At 40.4% G+C, this 19,262-nt stretch overlaps 1 protein-coding gene across 1 annotated transcript in view; it reads right to left on the bottom strand.

Moving 5' to 3' along the window:
* Positions 1–19,262, bottom strand: part of PTPRG (protein tyrosine phosphatase receptor type G) — a 342,342-nt gene that overhangs the window by 129,358 nt on the left and 193,722 nt on the right. Inside the window, exon 6 of the mRNA XM_085300014.1 lies at positions 9,500–9,595. Coding sequence (XP_085156140.1) covers positions 9,500–9,595 — 96 coding nt within the window. The remainder of the gene's footprint in view (positions 1–9,499; positions 9,596–19,262) is intronic.

Consider the following 19,262-nt stretch of genomic DNA (forward strand, 5'->3'; position numbering starts at 1 on the left):
ACTGACAACTGTAATTTTTACATATTAGATATCTAAGTGTCATTTTCAGGAGATGGTAATGAAAACTCCACACGATACTTTTCTATCAATTTAAAGATTCTTACTGCATGGCTATAGAATTGATTTTTTTTTTTAAGGCAGCATATTTTTAAAACACAGAAAAGCATATTACTCTAAGACATTAGCCACTATAAATATTCCTAAACTCACTCCACTTTTGAGCATCGAGGGTAGGGAGAAGCAATGGGAGGCAAAAGAACACACAAATGCATGCTGATCAAGCTTTTAGAGGAAATTATTCAAATCAAAACACTAAAATAAAAGGGATAGTTACAAGAACTAAAGCTAACAAAATGGTATGTAATTTAATGAGGCAAGTTAATAGTGGCAACTCACTCAGGATTAATCATAATACATAATTAATAAGCATTAGGAAAGCAAAGAAACCGTGCCAGTAAAAAACACAAAATTGCACAAAGTCAGTGATCCCGATCCTCAAATGAACATTCAACTAGAAGAGCGCAAAGATCTTTTCCCATGCTATGCACATGACCAGCTCTCATTAACAGTAACAACACATAACTCAAGACATTGAGGAGATATCCCATAAAAGATACAGAGGGTGTTTTTCAAATTTAAAACTCTGCAAAACTAGAGTTAGGACTCTATAGAGTCCTTTATAGCAAAAAAGTTTGCAGTTCCTTCCTATCATCAGTAATTCTGATGTTTCCATTAAAGAAAACCATAGCAATGGAATGCGATTTATCACAAAAAGCAAAAGCCGCGTGATAACCCATCAGCAATGTTAGCTATGTTGCTCACTACTGCATCAGAATCAGAGAAGTGACTGTGCAAGTTGTGAGTTGTGATCCCAGACTTAGCAATTAAGAAAGCATTTACAGCGCATTTGAAGGAAAAAGAAAAAAGGCATCTCATTTTTATCTTTGATTTTTTTTCAGATACTCTGGAAGCCGCATCTCTGAGATTAAAAACAAAACAATAAAATGAAAAACTCTCATGTATGCTGGTACTTTGCTAAGTACTATAAAAAGAACTGCATGACACTGCTTTCTGTACAGACTGTATCCTTTAAAAATCAACCTTAAAAAGAGGGTTGAACTGATAGTATTATGCTTTGGAGGTCATCTGATACAGATTCTGGTTTCGTGCTCTTCTGCCTTATTGGGAAGTATCACTCAAGTGTGTTTAAAGCTGGAGAGAAGAAGGGAAAGGAAGATGATTGCTCAGGCACTGAAGAAGATAAGTGCACATAAGGTAGATTATCTTTCTACACTGCACAGTCAGCCTGTGGATAGAAAAGTTTCAACGCAGCAGGCTGCAGCCATCATGATCTAGAGGCTGCAAATGCCTCTTGGCAGCGCGCGGGCGAGCGGCAGCAGCGCCACGGGTTTGCTTCCAAGAACGATGTGCTGCAGCCGCCCCACCAGCCGGCTGCTTCCAGCTCTGGCTCCCCCTTCTGCACGCGTGCATCTCCTCCCTGCATCCAAACGCGCTCGCTCGGGATGCTCAGGCACCGCCGCGGCCCTCGGCGCCGCCCCGTGGGCTCCCTCACCTTGCTAAGCACGATCTGCCTGAACCCCAGAGAAATGCTGCTCGTGTTCGGCATGCAGGACCCGACTCACGGGGGATTGCCCGGACCTGGCACAGCAGAGGGGCTCRTGTGCACTGCTGCCCATGGACGGAAAATTTGTGATGTTGCACATAGTCCTACGCTGGAAAGAAAGCGGGTGCCCGTGCAGGGCACCTCCTCCTCTGCTCTTTTTCAAGCATCCTTGAAGAAAGGGATGCTCCACTGCACCTTACTCGGCAGCCAAAAAGCTTTGGAGGYTTCTCTACTAAGTTCAAGACTTTGCCAGGAATTGCTGTTTGCTCAGCACTCCTGGGAGTCGGGCTACCCACGGAGGTACTACAATATAGGCTGAACGACCCAATTACAGAAACCTTTCTTGATTTTTTTTTTCTTACAAACTCTGCCCTAAACACCCATTTTACTACTAAATGATATCTGTGATATAACTGACTTGTACAAAGGTATGAATCAGAATAAGGTTAAAGCCTTGTTGTTAAGTGCTGGAAAGTCAATAAATACTAAAATTGAAACTACCTTTTTTTTTTTTTTTTTTTTTTTAAACTCACAGAGCTATTTCCCATCTGTTCTCCCCCTTCTTTCTTCCTTTACATAAAATACTCAAAATCATTCAAATTTCCCAAAGAAATATTCAACATAAGTTTAAATGAAATGAAAATCTGAACATGAAAATTTGAGTTCTAGTTAAAAAAAATCCTTTTTGTTTTCCTTAATTGAAAGATAGAACATATTGTTGTAGGAACAGACACTTTGCTTGTATTTTTATCTCCTACTCTTACCCAACTTCGTTTACAATGCAAGTTTTTCTGATCAGCATGAACRTCTATCTTTAGGCGCCTAGACTTGCCTCTTTTGGCCACCGAGACCACCTTCGGAAGCTGCTCCGTGCCTCCTGTCTACTGAAATCAACCCAAATTTAACATAYCTCAAGAAGTTCACAAAACTTTAAATTTATATTCTCTACGGAGCAAAATCAGTCTCTTTCTCTTCTCTGTCTTTTAATAATTTTACCTCCATTGAATCTTTTTCTGCTGCAGGAACRCTTCATGTTACTATAAATCACTGTACGTACTGCACAAGCTGTTTCTCAGGAGAACGTACCAGCAGCGGTGCGGTAATGAAGCCTACCCTCCTCTAACTTGCAGGCCCTTTACACGTTAGAGTAGCTACTTCATTTTTCTAYATTATTCTTCAACTCTTTGAAGGCCCTAGTTTGGCTTTCATTAGTAATGGCTAATAGTTTTAAACGACTGCAATGATTTAAAAAATAATAGGAAACTACTTCAGTGAGTAAGAACACATTTCAAATCGCTTTGCTTGCATTCTATTGCATGGAGAATTAACTAATACATACACATACACTTTGACAAATACATTTTCCAAAGACACTGAATAAGTAGTTTAAGCATGTGCACTTTTTTGTTATGAAGATAAAAATAAATACCTGTGCTAATTACTAAATAATACTGCCAATCCAATAGTTTTATTATTCATGAGCTACTATTAATAAAACACCATGGATTGTAACGTAACCATTAAAAGAATTAATACTGCAATTTAATTTTAAGGTCATTACATGTATCTGAAGTCTATTAAAATAAATGAAAAGCCTCCCAATGACTCTGGATGATGCCCTGCACATTAATGACGCTACGTGGTATTTGAGCTACTGTAAATCACCTTTAAGATATTGCCTAAACACTGAAGCACTGATTATGCTTTATATAAGTGGCCATAAGAATGTTTTAAGAAAAATGCACGCCTTCCTATTTGCTCTTCTTTTCAAAAGTCAAACTAGTTTTGGTCAGACCTTCAAAAAAAAAAAAAAAAAAAGAAAAAAAAGAAAAAAGAAAAAACACATTGCTGTAAGGGAGTGGAAATAAGGAATTGCCAGGAACTGAGGAGGGGGCCTGGGAACTTTATTTCCTACCAGATATGGCTCTCTCAAGAACTAATATATTTAAAATAGTTATTCACTGAATTTAYTTGGTTTTGACTGAAAACAGATGAAACAGTTAATGACAGAGAAGAAGAAGAAAAAAGGCTTCTAGGTAAGTTAAAAGTTGAATTCTATTATTTGAGAACCACATATAAAAATATATATTTGGGCATTCAAAGATTTTGATAGAGTTCCACTGATTTATTCTGTGCTTAGCTCCTTTAAGAGCATGCTAGAAGAGAATTATTGACTGGCTTCATGAAGCACACCAAGATCTACCACCAAAAATTCTTATAAAAGCAAGGCACAATTACCATTTGTTTCACTGAACAGCAAATCTCTGCATACATGAGTTAGTAGTAAATATAAAGACATTTATACAGAAATACCACACACACAAAAACGTTTCACAGTATTTTTTTCAACAGTCTTAAAAAAATAGTAATAGTGGAAAAGAGAGATAAGAATGGTACCCCAGTAAAAGACATGGAAAAAATGGATTTCAGTAAAAGACCTGGCAAAAACAGGATTTTTATCCTATGTACTTCTGGAAACCTCACTAGTAGCCCATTTGCTTCCAAGTGCCCAGCTACCTTTAAAAATCTAGCCCTGCACTGCTAACACTGATGAGYGATTGAAGTATCAACTCATTGCTCTGAAGATAATTTTAACAATGAAAGCATTGCTAAAAGTTATTTTAAAATTCATTTTTACTTTAACTTCTTTAGAGATGATTTGTTGGAGCACCTGAGATACAGTAACTAATCACTGATGGTTTTCTTTGCAAATAATAAAATAGATTTATATGCCCTCCCTGTAGGAACATGGATTCCATTGCCTCCTCCCGAATTTCTGAGCTATCGAACATTTGATGAGAGYTTAGGGAATCAGTATTGTATCTTTTCACAGCAGTAATCAAGGAATGAAGCATTCTCTGCTGTAATGAATCTACTGCAGGCTTGAAAGATGAATTTTCAAATGTAAAAGCAATATGTTAGTTTTGAACACATTTATCTTTGGCTTTAATAAAGCAAGTAGTGAAGTGTGCAGTGAATTATATTGTTAGATGGTTAAAACAGAGCTGTGCAATATGTCTGAATGCATTTAATCCAAGTAACTATTCATTTTAAATGTGACTTGTAAATACGTGTTACATGAATATATATGAATGGATGATTCATGAATCCGCGAGAGATCAGGGCCTTCCACTCCTGGCTTGCTTCAAAACCGGCTCAACCTGACAATTAACCACRGCCTGGAGCCAGAATATCATTAAGTACAAGCTGAACCTTATGCAGGCTGAAATTAAGCACAAGTACAGAGCTATTCACACGAGGGCTGTTTAAATCAAGACTGAAGGGCCCTGCAGAATTAAGACCTAAAAGTTGTTTCAGCAGGTCAGTGGGTCTCAACCKGCAGCCACGCACACCTTTTGGAAGGTCCACCAGACCATAAAACCCTGCAGACAAGTCCCATCACTGGGACAGGTTGGCACTTCCATAGATCCTGAAGCCTTTACTACAGACAACGGGGGTATTTCTGGCTGGAAGTAATGGATATATGAAGTTAAACATCTTCTACCATGTTCACTTTGAAATACAGCAGGTAGSCCCTATATTGATAGAAATGGTCATACTGGCTTCTTGTTCTGAAGAACTTGTCAGTAGGAAAAAAAAGAAATCATTAATATAATTTTGTTTCTCTCCAGAAAAGTTGGAAGTTTGCTGAAAAACAGCAAGTTTTCTTTAACAGCAAAAACCCCCAAGTTTCTTGGCCCTCATTGTTGTTTTAATGCTTTAATTCCCTCTCCCACCTGAAATACACTGAACATTTCCTACACAGCCCTTCGCTTTGAGAAAACACTGTTTTTTCCACCGATTCCCTCAACAATGCAGTGTGTTTATGTGGTTTAAGGACCACAGCCTCCGAGTGCAGAGGGCTGCAGCTCCCTCCCGCCCGTTGCTGCTTGGTCAGAGGTCTCCTGCACACCGCAGCCCCTCCTTTTGCCCCGAGCACACACCTACCAAACAGAAACCCGCAGGTCTCTTCAGCCGAGCCAAACCAGCTGCTCTTTGCTGCCTGCTGCGTTGCCTTCTACCTACGATATTCTCCAGCACRCTGCTTACAGGGACGCTACGGTTAGGAAAAGGATGGGGTATCGTGGGGACCTTTTTACCTCAACCTATTTCTGCTAAACTTGCACTCAAATGCAAAGATCAGCTTTCAGAGCCCAATTTGAGGTTTCAGGCCAGCCCATGGTATTTGCAAATTAAGCATACCCGCTCCAGAGTGCCTACAGCRTCACGTTATGAGACACCCTCCCAGGGTCTACCCACCAGGACTGAGAGATGAGCAGGTACGACAGCTGGCATGCACAGGAACTATCAACCCATTTTAACTAGAAATTTTCTTTGTCTGTCAGGTCAACTAACCTGCAACACGCATGCATATGTCGACGTCTGCATGCATATGGTGACAAGGTTTATCACATATGTTGACAAAATTTATCAACGGMGTTTACAAGGCAAGCAACAAGAAAGGCACAGATTTCACTGGCACAAACGACAGCAAAGTCCCAACTGCTTCAGCTATCCAAGTTCAGCAACAACGTACTTCACCTGGAAATTGCCCTTGAAACAGTGAATTCAATAAGGAAAATTCTTATATAGACCCAGTTAAATTATTTAAAATGGAGGAAAGAGGGTTCTTAATTATTTAATGTTTCACCAATAATTATATAGCTCAGTATAATGTTCACTCASTGCAGAATCTGATTTGCAAAGGAACATTTGTGAACATCAGTCAGACAAAAAACATCTGCCAGATTATAAATTCAGTCAGGGTGGTAGCAACGCATTCATTCCAACACAGCATTAGCGCATTAGGAAAAATATAAGTCTTGACTTAATGGCAAACCCTATCCAGTAATTTCTATGTTAAAATATTTATGTAGAAAAACATGCACAATTCAGTTTCCTGATATATTTTTAAAACATAGCATGTTCTATATTCCTTCTATTTTTTAAAGCTGCATTCCAGATAAGTGAATAAGAGATGGGACTATAGCTCTGGAAAATTGCAAACCATCAAACTAATAYTTGAATAGTCAAAGCTACCAAACAAAATGTGAAGAGGGACATGCCGCRGTTTCACTCGAAAGTTACTCAGAATGAGTCCTAAAAGCCAGGTTTAAATTAGTTGCATGAAATGCTAAGCAAGGGTAAGCTTATCTGCATGCTGCCCTGGAGAGCAAGGCTAAAAGGGCACTGAGCATTTCTGAACAAAACTTTCCCAAAAGGTTTCTTCCAAGTTGTGGTTCAGCAGCTCCATCCTGCAATACACAGCTCAGGGAACTAAAATGGTACCACAGTCACATCGAGACACAGTAGGGATCTACAAAAGTTTATCACCATCAGCTCTTAACTATCCGTTAAGAATCCTAAGTTAAAAAAACAACCTCTTATTTTTAAGTGCCTACTTAAAGTCCGAAAGCAATAACATCAGAGGTTTCTCTTTTCATTCAGGACCCAGAATTATAGGAGCTTCATATTTAACTCTTTCACTGTCATCTAATTTTTTCATCTCCAAATCTGCAGAGTCTACACGTGTTTATGTCATTCCTGTGGGCTGAGGACACTCTCTCGCRATGTCTTTTATTTCCGCAGAGGATGCGAGTTTGCTTCAGCCCACAGCTGCTCACTGCAAGGCTGTTCTGCTCAATGTGTGTGGGACAAGTTTGGAAAACCCTGATGATGGCCCAGGTGACAGTTGTCACACTAAAGCCCTTAAGTTTATTTACWCATGCCAGAATTCACCACATGCCCTTCCAAGATGGGGACCGAGGTCTCCACAAATCTTCTCTGGCAGCCTCCCRTCTTGGAGGAGACCTACCCAGAAGCAAGCCTTGATACAGTCCCAGGACGTGAGAATTTCAATGGCCCGTCACTGATTTATAATTTCAGCTCAGAGGCAAGGAAAACCAAAGCAGAAAAGAAAACCATTTCCCTGTAGCCACAAAATAGTTGTCATTGGGTCACTTTGCCAAAGAATTGCCTCACCCTCAACTCTCTGGATGAGATCAGGGACTGTTTATCAGTAATGACTTCAGACTTCATGGCTCCTGAAACAGCGGAGTTCACCTGCACCATCATCTTGACTTTATAGCCTAACGTCTTGTGGTCTGCAGGGCCAAAAATGATGAGAAGTATAGATTTCTACCTCCCTGAGGGGACCGCAATGCTCATTTGTGGTCTTAAAGAGTCTGAGGTCTCTTACAATCCAAGATGCTGGCTTTTTACAGTATTACAGAGTATTTTAGGTTACTTTTAGTGAGTTTAATGGCTCCCTTAGAGTCATGCAAAGTGGGACTCGTGGTAACTGCAGCACCTGGCTTTGCAGGTGGAGAATACAAAAAAAAAGTCCCACTGAGACTTTAAGATCCTCTAAAAACAGTTTYCTTGAAATAAATGTCATATATAGACTAGGAAATGGTACAACATGGGGCAGTGCTTCACACGACCTGTGTGCAGCACAGCTGGGTAAYTTAGCAATTCCAGATGCAGAATGATCTTACACATACTCTATGCCRTCACGTAGTACGTGTTGCTTCTGACGCTGCATGTATATACAGACATAATATGCAACTCTTCATCATTGTATAAACCACACATGATTGCGACTGAATGACTTGGGTTGTTTTATTTTTAAACTTCTGTCATGTAAGGCCAAATTCAATTTGCCCGATCCTTCCTACCGCACATCAAGACTAAGAAGTCCGAAGAATTATCCTGGTATGCCATTGCAAATCATCACAGCTCCACCAATTTCATCCTAATATGAAACGCCACAGAAGTGCTCAGAATTCAACAAYGATGAATTTAACATGCCGACTTCCCCTAGCCTGATGTCAGCAGCGTTACAGCAATTCATGCGATACAAGGATCCGTCCCTTTTTCCTTATCAAGGCATTTGATCAAAATCAGTGACACGGAAAAAGACAACCTTATTTAATTTGAGCAAGACAGTCAGGCTTGTCACTAACATCATAAGAAAAAGGAAGGTATTTACATACGGGTACTTCCATATTCTTTTTAATCTAGGTTCACATTTTCTTCCAGAGTAAAAACTATCGTGAAACCTAACAGAAGAGTCAATTTTTCCCTTGCTCTTCCCTCCCCTCTCTCCCCTCTTCTGCAAAAGCAACACCTTGAGTTATTCCCAATTCCTCATCAGCTACTTCTCCGTTTGCGACAGCCCAGCGGTATGGAGTTGCTCCAAGTCGCTCTGTTCAATTCGCCCTCRAGTCAGAAAGGGAAAACTCCGTTCCTGATGCAGCGTGACAAAAAGCCCTCAACGCCGAACCCCCCCGGCAGCCACCACAAGCTGCAGCGCTGCCCCGCGCGGCTGTTCTCGAGCGTGCCGAGCCAGCACAGGAGCTAAGCGAACAGCCACGCTCCGGAGAACTCATTTTTAAAAAGGGGACGCGTAAACCCACTCATTTGGAAACCCGGTCTGCTCCAGAACCTGCTCCTGTGCCAATTTAAGAAGAAGTTACCACAGATAAGATTGATGCAACTTATCGATTAGTTTTCTCTCAGGCTAGGTTTGAATGTTAAGTTTTCTCTAAACAGAACCAGTTTACATCAGTTTGTTAATATTCCCAAGGACCTGAGCAACATACTTCAGCACTGAAAGAAGGTCCATGACAAATGTGTTTGCCAATCTGCATCAGGAAAGTAGCTATAAAATCAGCGCAGTCCTTGCAAAATTTTTCATAGTTGCTAAATACACTTATTTACATTTTAAATCATGCATAGACAATATGAAACAGCTTTCATTTAGACAGGTATGAACAAGAAAATAGATGCATCCATTAAGCTTGAAACAAACCAACGAATTAAAGGCCCTCGGTGAATGCTTTGCTTTATGTACACAGCCATTATTTAACTTACTTGGAAAAACACGGCCATGGCTCCCACCACCCTGTTTTCTAGAACTGCTGTTCCAAAACTGTCAAAGTCATCAGGATTGTAGAAGTAAATCTGCATCTGTAAAAATTAAAAACAACAACAAGAGTCACGTAAGTTGTTGATTCATACAGCTTTCAAGCGAGATACTGTATACAGGGCCACACGTAGAACCTGCACTGCAAACCTGAGATAAAGGAATTCTGCTGAACAATATTGTTTAACTAGCATCTTGATTAATAGCACGACTGCCCTACTGGGCCAGTAACCAGGGAACAGAGTCRATGCAACGCATTTTGATAAACCAGTGGATAAACAGTATAGCCAGTCTGTTCAKATGGTAAACTTTGTGCTTTCTGCCAGGATCTCTTCATTTCTTTCTTCGCTGCAGACTCATCTCCTGCTCTGTTAAATGTGGTAAGCATATTTATCTAAAAAACCATAGAGAGTTTCTAAAAAGGATTTTGATGTTTAGAGTTATTCCTTTATTCCTAAAGCAATTTGTGAGATAAAAGTGTTTCTCTGTAGCAATGCATTTTCATGAGCCTCTGATACTCAGCACTATCAGTTAGGGTCAGACTTCTCTCTGACTTCAGTTAAATTTCATGACTTTTATTTCCAAAGCTTTAGTACTTGGCAAAAAGCACAAGAGAAACAAAACTGGACATCTTGATGTCATTTCCATACAAATAATAAATACTAATAGTTAAGCAAACCCTTAGTGAAAGCAGGTGAGAACAGTGATTACTCCAAAACAGCAAATGTTTAGGTTATATAAATCCAGGATCACCAAGGAACACCTTCCTTCATGCAGCCTGATACAGAGCCACTCCACTTCATTGCACAAACACACCATGAGCAAGGGCAGCTCACGCAGGCTACAGCCACTGCGGCTCTGATTTTGCTGCATGGTCCTTGCGGTACTTCCTGCGCCGGCCGAACGCTGCCTGCTCGCGGCAGGCCCAGCACGCRGCTTGCTCTCCAACTTGGATTTCGCAGCCCAAACCCAGGCTGGTGTGCTCATGGGGACAACGCTACTGCAGCGCACTTGGCCAGTGCGTGAGCTTGCGTCTTGACTTTGGCCAAAAAAACGCTTCTGTCCACAAACTAGAAAGGGCATGTTGGGCTCCTCCACCACCAGCCTCTTGCTCCAGCTTGGGCTCTCGGTCCTGCTCCTTGTCACCCGTAAACGCTTCTGTTCAGGCTTTTCACACCGTTACCTGGTTGTAACAACYGGCCACAGAGCGCGTAGTCAAACGCAGCCCCAGGCTTTGCTGGCACCAGGAAGCTACTTGGGGCTGTTGGTGTTGTTTCCAAGATTGTGCTGCATGACAAATCCTACCCTCTGACAAAYGCAAGCGTTTTCCCCCTATTCTGACACTCTGCACATGTCCAGAAGACATGATACCCTCTTTTATCTTCCTCAGATATGCTCCTAGTCATATTTACTGATTCCCAGGYTTCTGGCTGTATGCACAGGTTGCAGWGTCCATTGCTGGTAAAGTACTCCCAATACAGCAGCAGCATCTGGAGAAAAGGCTAAGATGAAGATCASTCTCTTTGGAGGCGTAGGCACTTTTTCAGCAGGAGAATAAAATAAGACTATGCTCCAAATGGCTAACAAAAAAATGAAAAGATTATTTGGCATTCACTGGAGCTTCATAAAATTGGAAAGTAATTTTCTCCCCCTATTCTGGTCTCCCTATTCACAGCACATGCTGAGATGCTGGCAAGTTGGTGGTGCCTCCAGGTTCTGACAGCTCGTGCTTTGAACAAATGTGCACTGAGAAACAGCCATCCGTTGCTGTAGAAATTAGAAACGGTTTGTTGCAGGTGGAATTACTTAAACTTCAATTTAACCAATGCAGACAAAAGCTCACAAAATATTTGCAAATTGCATTTTACTCCCCTTGAAAGGAAAGTCAAAAATGAGCTATATCTTATAAAATACTTCAGTGTACAGTCCTCATAGGAGCTTATGAAGGAAAGCATCACTGAGCGAATTCAGTATATGCCAAAATCATTTTGGATCATTTTTGCTCATGGCATTTTAAGGAAATTAATTTTTACAATACACTTTTGGATAGCAGTGCAAAGGGCCACGGTAAAAAGGTGCTTAATTCAGATCCCACATCTCAGCAGTGCAATTTCAGAGACTAATCAAGAACCACACTCTGCCTTGATTACCATACACACTGAAACACTTTCCCACTGCTCCCTGGTGTTTTTCCAAAGAGCGTAGTCCCCCTCTCCACATTTATCAAATCAAGGGGAACTGTCTTATATGAAAAATTATCGTCATCTGTCACACAGTAGCTTCTGTATGTGTTCATATAGCTAGAAGGAACATTTTAGGAGTAGAATCTCCTAGCAATTGCTATTATATAATTCAAACACGCATACATTGTGAAAACAACGCTAGGAGGATGGTAAAGCTGCATCCTCGAAGCTCCATGGTTCAGGCTGCTCATGAAACCACACCTGTACACTGCTGAGCATTAGTATTAGGACAATTTTCTAATTATGTGATCACACACTGTTCTCTCCGGTAATATTATATCATCTGTTTTCCCACAATTTACAATAAAATGTAAGTGCATCTAAAGCATTTTTCTTCCTTTCGTATCCACTATACATAATCTTGTATGCATTTATCAGCAGATACTTTATTTAATATTTTCTATGGATAGCATAATGTTCTTTATGTACAAATCAGGAATAAGATAGTTAACCATAAAATTAAATCCACTGTATACTTAAGCGGTCTAAACACACCAGAAAATTTTCACTATTGCTCCTTATTATATAATTAGTATATACAATATATGGTGCACTTTGCATATAAATGACTTCTACTGTCTGTGCCTGGTATATACAAAGCAGTAGTACAGAATGCAATAAAAGGTCATGTAAGGCTAAAGAAAATTTGGATCTTATTATGATACGTCATTTGTGAGATGCACAATGGAGTATCATCCAAGCCTGCACATCCGATCTGAACGGTGGCACGGCCTGGCTTCAGGGCCCTAAAGCTTTGTTCTGTTGTACATTTTGGCATGCAATTTCAGAGCAGCTTGTTTTCCAAAGTTTTTATATATGCATATATTTAAAGGCTCTGAATCCCCTAGGAACTGGAAAAGCCTGAAATACCCGTTGTTGTTGCTATAGCGTGACACTAGCTGTCCGCAGCCGGAACGCTCCATTCCAACATCTGAGCCGACYGCTCCAGAGAGCCTTCCTGGGGCAGAGCTCCCAGAGGGCACGACAGCACTGTTTGCTATTGCACAACACACTAGATTTATAAGTTGTTCGCATTGAGCTCTGTTACAACTAACAAGGCCAGGAAAGGCTTACACGGACTTTCTTAACCCTCAGATGGGCAACCCAGCGGTATACTTGTATGTGCCTTGTAAAGAACTATTATATAAAACATGCAGCGTCCAAATAGCTTGAAGTCTTCAGTACTGTGATACGGCTAAACTGAGACAAAACTTCACTAACCACACGAAGGCCCTTTTCTTGCAGGAGGAGTCTATCCATGCTAAAATTATACCAACAGCTATTGCAGCTACAAAGCTTTACCAAGGCAGGGAGATGGCAAGAGTTTTCTTTTAATGGAAAAACTTTATGCTTTCACACTCTTCACATTCTAGAAGAGTAGAATTGTTTTCACTCAAACTTGAAAGAGATTTGCTGTACAGGTGAGATCAAGCCTGAAAATATCTCACCAAAAGGGAAAATCTTCAGAATGTTACAAGTGCCTTAAAACAGAGGATTAGAGAGAAAACCCTCACACAACCCAGGAGATAATTGCTAGTCACCCTAAAAAATGATGTCATGATTTTCATGCTCTTCTGTATAGAAAAATCTAGCACCCAACCAGTCCAATCTCCAGTCACTTCAGGCAACGAGTAAATTCTCGCGTGAATGAACACACCGCACACATCTAAGAAAGGAACAATCCCCTGGCCTAGAGCTTCTTTACCTCCATGCTCCCATCAGCTACGTCTACATCTCCACCAAGCCACGGGGCAGGCAGTTCCCTCCTCACTGGGGTCAATCTACCCTGTGCAGACGCATCCTTCAGCAGCGCTCTTCCAACCTCTATATAAAACTGGTGCTCATTAGGCAAAATCAAGATTTTTGAATCAAAAGTGGACTCCACCTCTCAATGTTATTAAAATAGACTAACCAAATAGTGTACATGTGAGTTGCTCAGAAATACTGCCCACTAGGGATCAGTTCTGACTTTAAGTTGAATTGCCTCTAAATGCCAAGTCCTCTTTAAGAAAAGCAATTGGTTTGCCAAAGCTGAGCCTGTTTCAGACGGGTGACTTCTCTCCACCTCTGCCCATTGCATGGCAAACATGTGGCTCTGTGCTCTTCGTTTGGATGCTCCTCTTTAGTTTGGCCACACAGGCATCCAGAAAGATATCACCATTCTCAYGCGTGACAGCTCTTACTACCCTACTACAAAGACAGAAAATTTATGTTTAATACAGACTATCACAGCTAACCTCATTCAGCGCTTAAGACAGAAAAGCCACAATAAGCATTTGATGGATCCCAGAAGACACGAGYGAGTTCAAAGCAATTCTAAGAGACTGGAAACCAAGCAAGGACATTTTCCATTGTCAGATGCCAAGTATGTTAAAAATAAATAATTAAGACTTTTAAATTGGGCTGCTATCACCCTGTGCAACCTCCTACAACAGATTTCTCTTCAGATTAAAAAATGAACAAAGGCTCATTGTGCTGTCACAGATGTGGAGTACAGAATATTCAATAGCATCAGGAATGCTGGTGGAAGGGAAAAGATCATCAGAATTAGCTTTCCGCTCATTTCCTTCCCAGCAATCCAAGGACTACCATGCAATTTAAAGTTTTTTAAAAAAAAAAGTTTTATAGGCCAGCCAATTTTTTGATGAATCAGGCAGCAAGACGCAGAGGCAACACTTATGTGGTTTATTATGTACCGCTTTAGAGACTCAGAGTATTTTCAGAAGAGTAAAGCATACGGGCATAGCAGGTAGACTGCAAATCTGTGCCGAGGAGTGAGACAAAATTTTTGAAATGTTTGCTTTAAATGATGGAGTTAATTACTGAATATACTAATTCTTTATTAGTACCTTTTGTTGCTTATATTGTAAAAATAAATTATTCTCAACCACTTTTACAGCTGGTTTTAAAACCTCTTGCACAAAAACAATTTGTGCTAAGATGATGAATCATACATGATGTTCTTTTTTAATTGAAAGCCTGTATGTAACTTATTTCTGCTTTAAATATGTGCATAGATTTCTAGCAAATTGGAGGATGTGATCTACTTCAGTGGAATAAAAATTTTTTACAGACATAATGTAATCTTCACTGCAGCACTGAGAATCCAGAGCAACTGTCCTGTAGTCAGTGGGTTTAGCAGAGTATGAGATCTACGCTGGGGTATTCAAGTCTGATTTTGGCTTCTCATTATACTCCCTTTAAAAACAAAAATGCCAAAACAAATAAAAAACAAAAAAACAAAAAAACAAAAAAACAAAAAAGAAAAAACCAAACACCACCTTACCATTTCTAACATATTCTCTATCTGCTTAGAAAAGGGGGTGGCGAGAAGACAGAATCGTGATGTTTTCCAGTTCTCCTACTAGAGCTTGATGTAATAAAACAGAGTATATTGCATTCTTTTTAAAAGATAAAGTTGAGCAGCAGCAGATAATGGCATGTTTTTCCTGCCTAGTCTATTATTCATCAGTGAATTTTTAACTATAGTTAGGCAGGTAAAGAGATGTATTTTGAATGTCATCATTTAGTATTTTACAGTGACTTAAAGTGTGCTGGGCAAAATGCAAAACACAGTCAGACAAGGTCTTTGCTCTAAAGTAACTGCAACTTGATAATGAATACAATGGAAAGCTGAAAAAACGAAGGGAGCTGAAACAACAGGAAGAACAAAGATCATACAAGTGAAACAACAGCACTTAACTTAATTAAGACATTTGTATGCCGTTGAARTATGATAAACACCCCTTTAATCTTTTTTAATAGTAAGTATGAATTATTGATTCATTATCTACAAGCAGCGTAGGTACRTCTATATTATGAAGAAAATCAAGACTAAATGATTTAAGTCTTTTCACCCAGAAAGCGTTGGGTAGGTGTTGCACGTCCAACCCTAATCCTGCCCAACGTTTAACCCTGTGACTCGTCCCGTCATAGCGCAGTAGGCACAGCGAGGCAACACCAAGCTCGTACGATTGCCGTGTGCCTAAACGTGCCGTATCACTCAGTATCTTGAGCGTTAAGTTCATAATGGTAAGAGAGAAGTATCTCAGCAAGGCAGAATCTACGTGATTTCTACTTTCAGACATAAACACCCCTTACGTCTTTGGTCCCTACCAAGAAAATCCACTCTCGTGTATATACACTGAGTCATTATACGAGAAAGGCACATTTGATGCTAAAAAGCTGTATGTTGCATTCATTTGTATTTCCATAATACGAAAATAACAGTTTCAGTGTTTATGCTTTCCATAACATGAAACTTTTTTTGCAATTGCTTTGTACACCGAGTAACAGCCAAATGATTCACCATGAAATGAAGTCTGGAAAATCGTTTTGGATAAATGGAACTATAAATTCAATAGAATTTCCATGACAACATAGATTGCAACACTCTGCCACAAGTAAAATGTTATAAATCATTCAAAACCAACAAGAAATCAGCAATAAGTCTTCTCTTTCACAAACACAAGACCCCTGAATTATAGAGTTGAGGTTATTACCTCACCGTGCAGTGCCTTGTGTTTCTGCTCTTCTTTCTTGTTACAAGCAACATTTCGTACCTGACCTCCTTTCTGCCATGGGAAATATTAATACCAACAYGTACCTACTGAAACACAACAAGCAGTAGGCTTTTCTGAGCCTTTCTTTCTTTTCTCATCTTCTAAAAACGTTCAAATATCTTGATCCTGTGGCAACTGCACCCKTGTGTCCAGGTTTGCCACAGTATCTTGTTAGACTCGCAAATTTAGGGAGTTCTCTTTCTAGAAATGTGTGCAGTAACAGTACAACAGGGTGCTCAGGCAGGTTGCAAAAAGGATGTGAAACACATGTCCAAGGGATGGAAGAGAACCAAGATGGGAAGGAGGGAAAAATAAAAAAGGACAAAAGATTATACCAGTTAGCATTGCTAATTCTTATGCTTCCATCACRCGGCTCCCGGCATCTGATATTCTGCTCAACATTCAAGGCTCAGGACGCAAATCGCTCCAGAAGGACCCACGCTATGATTTTAAATCACTGTGGCTGTATTTCCTGGGCTGTKAAAAAAATTTGAAAATGCAAAGTTTCCGTCTTCTTGAAAAAAATGAAGTCCATAAAACCAAATTAGGAACAAACAGCATATTAAGCTGATTTGCAGGTGAAAATATTAGCATTTCTTAGAGATCAGGCCTTTTGATAACTTGAAAGGAACAAGCATCATTCTTGTCCTTGGATCATAACTGCTTATTTTCCCAGACTACTACAGACTTTCTGCCATCTTGGATAAATCCCTTCCCATTTCTGGGCCTCATTTTCTCATGTGTAAACTATGATCACTGCCTGGCCCTCCTTCAACTGGATGTTTTATGGAGAAAAATGTGGAAGATGAACAAACAGGAGGAATGCCAAGCAAGTGAAAAAGACCTGTCATAAGCTACCATTTTGAGTGGTATCACAGGAAGAAAAGCTTGGAGTTCTTGTTTGTTCGTCCAGCTTTGCAGCAAAGGAGGCCCACAGCAACAGCTCAGGCAGATATCACCCAGCATCTTAACATCAATACCAACTAAATAATTTCTATCTGATGTAGAGCTGATGCCATGGGAATTCAGTGCGGACACTTAGCTACAAGAAGCTGCAGCCACGTACCCTAAAGGCTTCTTCCCACACTCCTGGAGATCAACTAGGGTCTTCAACAGGTCTTTAGGTCCAGTACTTAGACTCCGCTGGAGGCTTACGGGCTTGATTACCGAGTAGTTTGAGTCTTGGTCACAGTGGCTTTATCTAACTGCAATATGAACGCAGCATATTTCAGAAGAGATGGCAAGCACACGCATACAGGAACACACAATGTCGAGACTCCCACTGCAGTGAGAGAGACCAGCTCTGCTTTCTAAAACTGTCCAAATGGAAAACTTAGAACCAGTACTTAGCTCCTGGCGGGATGAAAAACTGCAACAGGCAATTTAGGAAGTGGCTAAGCACTAAATGCCTCAGTAACTAAAAACTACCTATACAGACTGACAGCAGCTCTGAACTCAACCCAGGAGCAACACTCTGATCTCTTCATCTGTTTCTCATAGTCTTCCTATAAGGAGGACTAAACTACCAAAGGAAGAGTTTTCAGCTCTGAAATTCCCAAACTGTCCATACTTCAGCTCGTCTTTAAAGAATCTATTTGCTTGCTTTAACATCAAGAAGTACTGCCAGAATGGGGAGAAAAGCTGGGACTCCCAGCAAAAACACTACTCTGCTCTTTAGGGCAAAAAAAAAAAAGAGCCGTGCTTTAGAAATAAACCCCATGAAAGCACTCTCATCCTAGCATGTGTGATTAATACAATTTCGTATACCATTCACTTCAAAGACGCACTAGCGTAAGTATTCATTCCTCTGAGAGCTCACATCTTAGCACAGATTATTCCTTTTGTACTGTGGAATTCAGAATATACTGTGTGGTTTATTTGTTGTTTTTGCCTTTTTCTTTTTCCTTTTTTTTTAAAGGGGAGAACACAAGCTCTTCCATGAGGTTTAATGATCTTAAAAATGCCTCAGAACAAATTTAAAGATATTTATAATTTTGTTGCATCTCTGAATTCAAAGCCATGCAGCAGATYGGGCACGTTTTCAGAAGCATTTTGCTGGGCGAAAGGCCATTCTTATCTCGGAGGGGATGCGAAATCCTCCAGGCAGTGTGCTTGCAGAGCTATTTTTGTTTACGAGCTGTGCACTGTTTGGGGAATTACAGCAGAACCAGCCCACGAGAGGAGCTTGCTTGGAGGGCTTCATAACTCAGGGTAAAAACAACATGAGCTTTCCCATATTTTGCAGGACACCCAGCCAGCTAAGGCAGCACGGTAACCCCAAAGATCGATTTCCTCTGATAAACCAAGCAGAGGCAAGCAAAGGTTCAACATCAGAGGYGTCTACAAACACGTATATTACCGGGGAGGAACGAAGGGCAGCCCGGTGCTGCAAGTACCGGACTCGTTCTGCCACAGACTCTCAGTTCAACCAGGAGAAGGACTGTGACCACTTAATGAAGGTATTTAACATCAGGTTTCTCAAAAAGATTTACTATAGGTAGAGTGGGTACCAATAGCCTTTCTGAAAATCAGACTCCTGTTAAGTTACCTCAGATTGAAATACCCTAAATGTGGTGCCTACCCCAATTCTTTAGTCCCTTTGAAAATCTTGCATGTAGTACCTTTGCCTTTAGTCCTTAATTTTCTAGTGTGCTGCTTAACTTTCTTTGCCCTTTAACTGTTTCTTCTGGTTAGAAAGTAAAGCCTCCAGACATCCAAACTGCAATGTTAAGAAGTTTGTAAACTTTTTCTTTGCAGATTTTTGAAGACAAAAGAAGGAGATTAAAAGGCTGAGCTTCTCACGGAGACAGCGCTCATAAACGTGTTGCACTCTTTGGCAGTGATTTCACTTGAAATTAAACCCAGCTTTAYAGCTCCAGTTTAGACAGCTACTAAATACCACCCTC

Source organism: Rhea americana, unplaced genomic scaffold, assembly GCF_003343005.1.
Source record: "Rhea americana isolate MKP2758 unplaced genomic scaffold, rheAme1 scaffold_16, whole genome shotgun sequence".
Taxonomy (NCBI): domain Eukaryota; kingdom Metazoa; phylum Chordata; class Aves; order Rheiformes; family Rheidae; genus Rhea; species Rhea americana.